General features: G+C 31.9%; 1 protein-coding gene across 2 annotated transcripts; it reads right to left on the bottom strand.

Annotated features, from left to right (window-relative positions):
* Window positions 1–1,072: 1,072 nt before the first annotated feature.
* LOC103491264 (guanine nucleotide-binding protein subunit gamma 2) lies at window positions 1,073–4,341 on the bottom strand. Of its 2 annotated transcripts, XM_008451141.3 has the most exons (4): window positions 3,925–4,338; window positions 1,821–1,873; window positions 1,615–1,659; window positions 1,073–1,541 (listed from the first exon to the last, which is right to left on the bottom strand). In XM_008451141.3, exons 1-4 carry the CDS (start codon window positions 4,054–4,056, stop codon window positions 1,457–1,459), a joined length of 315 nt encoding a protein of 104 aa, XP_008449363.1. In that variant the 5' UTR covers window positions 4,057–4,338; the 3' UTR covers window positions 1,073–1,456. The 2 variants fall into 2 exon arrangements, with proteins under 2 accessions (XP_008449363.1, XP_008449364.1); XM_008451142.3 differs by lacking the exon at window positions 1,615–1,659 and having other exon boundaries at window positions 3,925–4,341.
* Window positions 4,342–4,608: the final 267 nt, after the last annotated feature.

Genomic DNA, 4,608 nt, shown 5'->3' with positions numbered 1-4,608 from the left:
TGAGGTACTAATTTTAGGCAGTTGATCATATTACAAGTAAATTGAAAGTTTGTATTTAATTGATTATAGGAAAAATATTTGTTTGCATAGAGTAATTTTCTTTTGTTTCTGGATTTCAAGATGTTATTATTTTTTACGTAAATTTTGAATTTAATTTTCATTTGGTGTCAGAATATTATATCTTTACTTTTGATTTCTTTTAGTACATTTTTATTTGTCTTTTGATTTTAATATTTTTCACTTTCACCTCAATAATGTTCACTTTGATATTTAATGATAACTTTGACAATTTTATTTATTAATTCTAGAAGTGATCGAAACTAATTTAATTATATTTAATTCAATTATTATGATGACAATTTTGTTTATTAATTCTAGTAGCCATTAAACAAATTTAATTATATCTATTTAAATTATTTTAAATCAATTAGTGATAGATATTAAAACCAAATTAAAATAAAATTCAAAATTGGATGAGAAAAATATATCATTTTAAAACAAACATAGGGAACAAAAATGTTCCCCTGTATTATTACAAATGTCCAATAAGTTTTTAGAGCCTCATTCAAGAGTTTTTTTTTTTTTTTTTTCTTGTTTCTTCCTAATATCTTTTCTAAGGGTTATTGACTTTTCTACGTAGACATCTAAATTCTTAGTCAAATTACACAAATAAAATTTTCTTTTTATTTGTTTAGTTTTCAAATTTTGATTATTTGAAAAGCGGTCGAATGTGAATAATGAAATAAAACAAAAAGTTAACAACAGAAATCTATTAGAGTATTAGGCACAAACATAAAAGTCCAAAAACTAAACTTTGTAATTTAACCAATATAATAGAAAATCATAAATAAATAAATAAAAATGATTTTCACTTCTATTCTAACATCATCTAAAGGAGGGACATTAATGTCCTAATTCCAATATGAATCTTAAAAAACGTACCTTTTCTCAAAGCAATAAGACACCCACATGGATCCTTGAATGTGATGCCTATGTGTCCATATCATCTGAGATAATAAAGAAACATTATGTTTGTTTCAGGGGAAAAAAACAAAAACAAAAACAAACAAGATAAGAACAACCAAGATGTTTTATGCAAGCTACTAGAAGTTAATTGTCAAATCTAGTTATGGGCCAAATCAGAGTTAACAAAATCAAGGCCCAAATAAGACAAGCCTAAACCATATATATGGGCCTGGGCTAGGATTGTCTTTGGCCCATTGGGTTACTTCCAGAATCCAACCTCAATGGAGCAAGAACAATTTCTGTCCCAAGCAGAGTGAAAAGATATTACACAAGTCATACTATCAAGAAAGGGTAATGATCAATTATCATGAAGCTAACTATTCTTCGTTATGTGGCATTGAGAAATCCAAGCCTTGGCATTTGAAGAGGTCGATTAGTTTGTTATAGATTGGGATCCTTCCAAAATTTAAAGGGAACAATTGTCAGTTGTTTAGAGAATCCAGCAGCTACATTCTGGTGAGCTTGGGGATCCTTCAAACCAACGATTCCATGATGGATTTACAACACCATTCAGCCTGTAGACAAATTAAGCTGATGAAAATTTGAGAATTTAGGTGGATGAGGGAGGATTGTGTAAAAAAAACTTACACGGGTAAAAGTGGGTCTGTTTTGGTTTCGATGCAGGGAAGCAAGCTGAGAGCATGAGAAAAAAATCATTTAAAAACTCGTATTCATTTTTTTTTTTAAATGTAGTGATGAAAAGTTGCCTTCTTCTTTCTTTTTCCTCATGGAAATCCAATTGTACAACACCAGATACGAAAGGGGAAAGTAATAAGAAGGATTACTCAACTTACTCTTTGCATATCGATGAGATGTTTCCCATTTTCTCAACTTCATCCAACTCTTCCTGGACAGAATTTACAGAAAGAAGAGGACATTTGTTAATCAGTAATCATCATAATACTGAAAGGTTATTTATCAAAGCAAAGGAAAGGAATCATAACTTGTTCACATCGTCCATTTCTTTTTAATATCTATAAGTCTGAGCCAGCTTACTTACATATCTGACGTTGCAACATTTGGATTAAACTCATTTTCTCTTGGCCTTCTTTCTAACACGTTTTTTATTTACCACTAACTCAGGATGGTTTCCAGCCTTTTGTTTTGTTATTCAATTTTTCTATACATAGGGATTGAAGTCTAATATATGGCACGGAGGAAGACTTTAAACTGTGAAAAACAAAAAACCTCAGCTAATTCTAGAGCTTCACCAAATATAATAAATTGCCTTAGCTCCAAGAGTTGCAGATACGCAAAACCTATGCAGCTACCTCAAATAGGCAGCTGTTTTCAGTATTCACAATCAACGACTATACAGGCACATAGAGAAGATTTCAAACGGTCTCTGTCTGACCCAGTAAATATATGAGAATCAAACTTAAGAGTACCATTCTGATGAAGCTATTAGCTCATCTTAGATCCATAGACAATAGATCCTACTTTTATAGGAATAATATCATCGAAGAAGTTAGAAATTATAAAACTTGGCATACCGAATAGAATCCGAGCTCAACAAATTCACCTTGTCGCCTTAAGACAATTTTACTCATTCTAGTACTTGAGTTTCATGAGTAAGTCTTCCAAGATAGAACATATTAACTTTCTCATTGAAGCAGCACCTTGTCTACAAGATCCAACAACCTATACTTTGTGGAAATTAACCGAACTTGAACAAATGGAGAAATGTTTTATCAAAGAAAATGCTTATGAAAAAGGTTCTACTAAGCAATTTGAGGAAGATGCATGTGTATTTATGACCATTCGAATAGTCGTGTCACTTCTTTAAGTTAGTTATTTTCTAAAGGGCATGTTCATTTATGAAACAATACAATCCTACTGAATGGTCGTATGCTATTTAGTCCAACAAGTATTACTAGAAAGAAAACGGGAAATTATGAGAAGCAAGAGTAACTTTGTCTAAGGAACTCACATGTTTTGTCACGACACTTGATAACAAACTCAACCATTACTTTAACAAGAAAAAGTTCGTATAATAGACTCCCATATTTTGTAACTTAAAATTTGATAACAAATTCAAACATTACTATTAAAAGAAAATTAGTTGCCTACAACACAATGTGACATGAATAGCTTTATATTTCATCCCCATGTTCCAAATGATATTGATAATTCCAACGACTCCTTTGATTTGTCCTAGAAGTTTCTCTATAGTAGACAACAAAAGGTCATAGTTGAGTTGATTCACTCCAATTGGAGAGCTCAAGTCTGCTTATATATTCTCTCGTGACTCATGAGACACAGTCAATTATAATTTCCAACGGACACAGTCAATTATAATTTCCAACGGTTTTTCTCTTAACTTAGAATCAAATGATCCAGAAAAGAATTACGGTCCTGCGATACTTGGTAGTCGAGAGTGTTGAGTCTTTTGGCTAAATATTAGAAGTACACGGGAGAGAGTGCTGTTGTCATTGAGATTAAATTCCCGTTTGTATTCTAGTTTGAGAGTGAAATTAAAGAGTTGTGAGTAGTATAAAAGTTTTAAGAGAGCACTTTTGTAATTGGAATAGAGATCGTAATAATTTTTCATACAGTGAAATGTTTTCTGGTCCATGGGGTTTTCTCCAATTTGGAGTTTGATTCTTATGTTTGTAATCGAAGGGGAACCACAGTAGCTTACCATTTATAAGTTATTCAATTATTGAACAATTTATGCTAAAAATTTCGAAACCTACAAACAGAATATCCATAGCTTTCCGTTAGTGAGCATCAAAGAGATAGCAAAGTAGACAATCCTAATTTCTCTTCGCGCCTTACTGTTTTTGTTGCAGAATTTCATAAAAAGATTAATAAAAGGCAAATGATTGAACTATCGGAGCAATGCTGGAAACAAACAGCAAATAAGCGGAAATTCAAAGGAATGAGATGAACAAAAACCTGCAAATATCTGAGTTCTTGTTCAAGACGCTTGAGTTCGGCGAGAATGCGGTGCTTTCCTCTGGAATCAACAACGGTTCCGACTCCAATTGAAGCGTTGGTGAGGAGGTGTTCATCCAGAGACGACGCCATTACAGTAAACCAAAATGGAGCTCCTCAACGGCGCAACCCACAGTGTAGACTACACACAGTCACTGTTTCACAAGTTCCATTAAAGGAAGCAAAATTGAATTGAAGAGCTCAAGGGATTTGAAGATGCGGAACCATTGTTGAACCTACAAATCTCATTCACGGAGGAGAAAGGAAGGAAGGAAGGAAGGAAGATCCAAGAAGAAATTGATGAGGAAATCAGCAAAGAAATGGAAATTTTGGTCCTTTTGTTTCCGTTTTAAGTTTCCAACACTTCGCATGCTTCAACTTCAAACAATATTTGTGTCATTATAATAATATGAAAAACTAAAAGTACTTTTTCTTTTTTCTTTTAGAAAAATGCTTTTCTAGTCGGTTTCAAAAGCGCTAAGTAAGAATCTATTTATTGATTGAGATCATATCTATTGGATCCAATTAAAATTGTTTTTGAATTATGTGATCTTAAATAGAAAATAATATTTTTATATATTATATCAAGAATTTGAATATTAGGTTTTAAATACGTAATTATATAGATAACATATAAAAACATTT

This window comes from Cucumis melo, chromosome 5 (genome assembly GCF_025177605.1).
Source record: "Cucumis melo cultivar AY chromosome 5, USDA_Cmelo_AY_1.0, whole genome shotgun sequence".
Taxonomy (NCBI): Eukaryota; Viridiplantae; Streptophyta; class Magnoliopsida; order Cucurbitales; family Cucurbitaceae; genus Cucumis; species Cucumis melo.
Note: the sequence above shows the minus strand (reverse complement) of the source record. Positions and strands in the feature narration are given on the sequence as shown.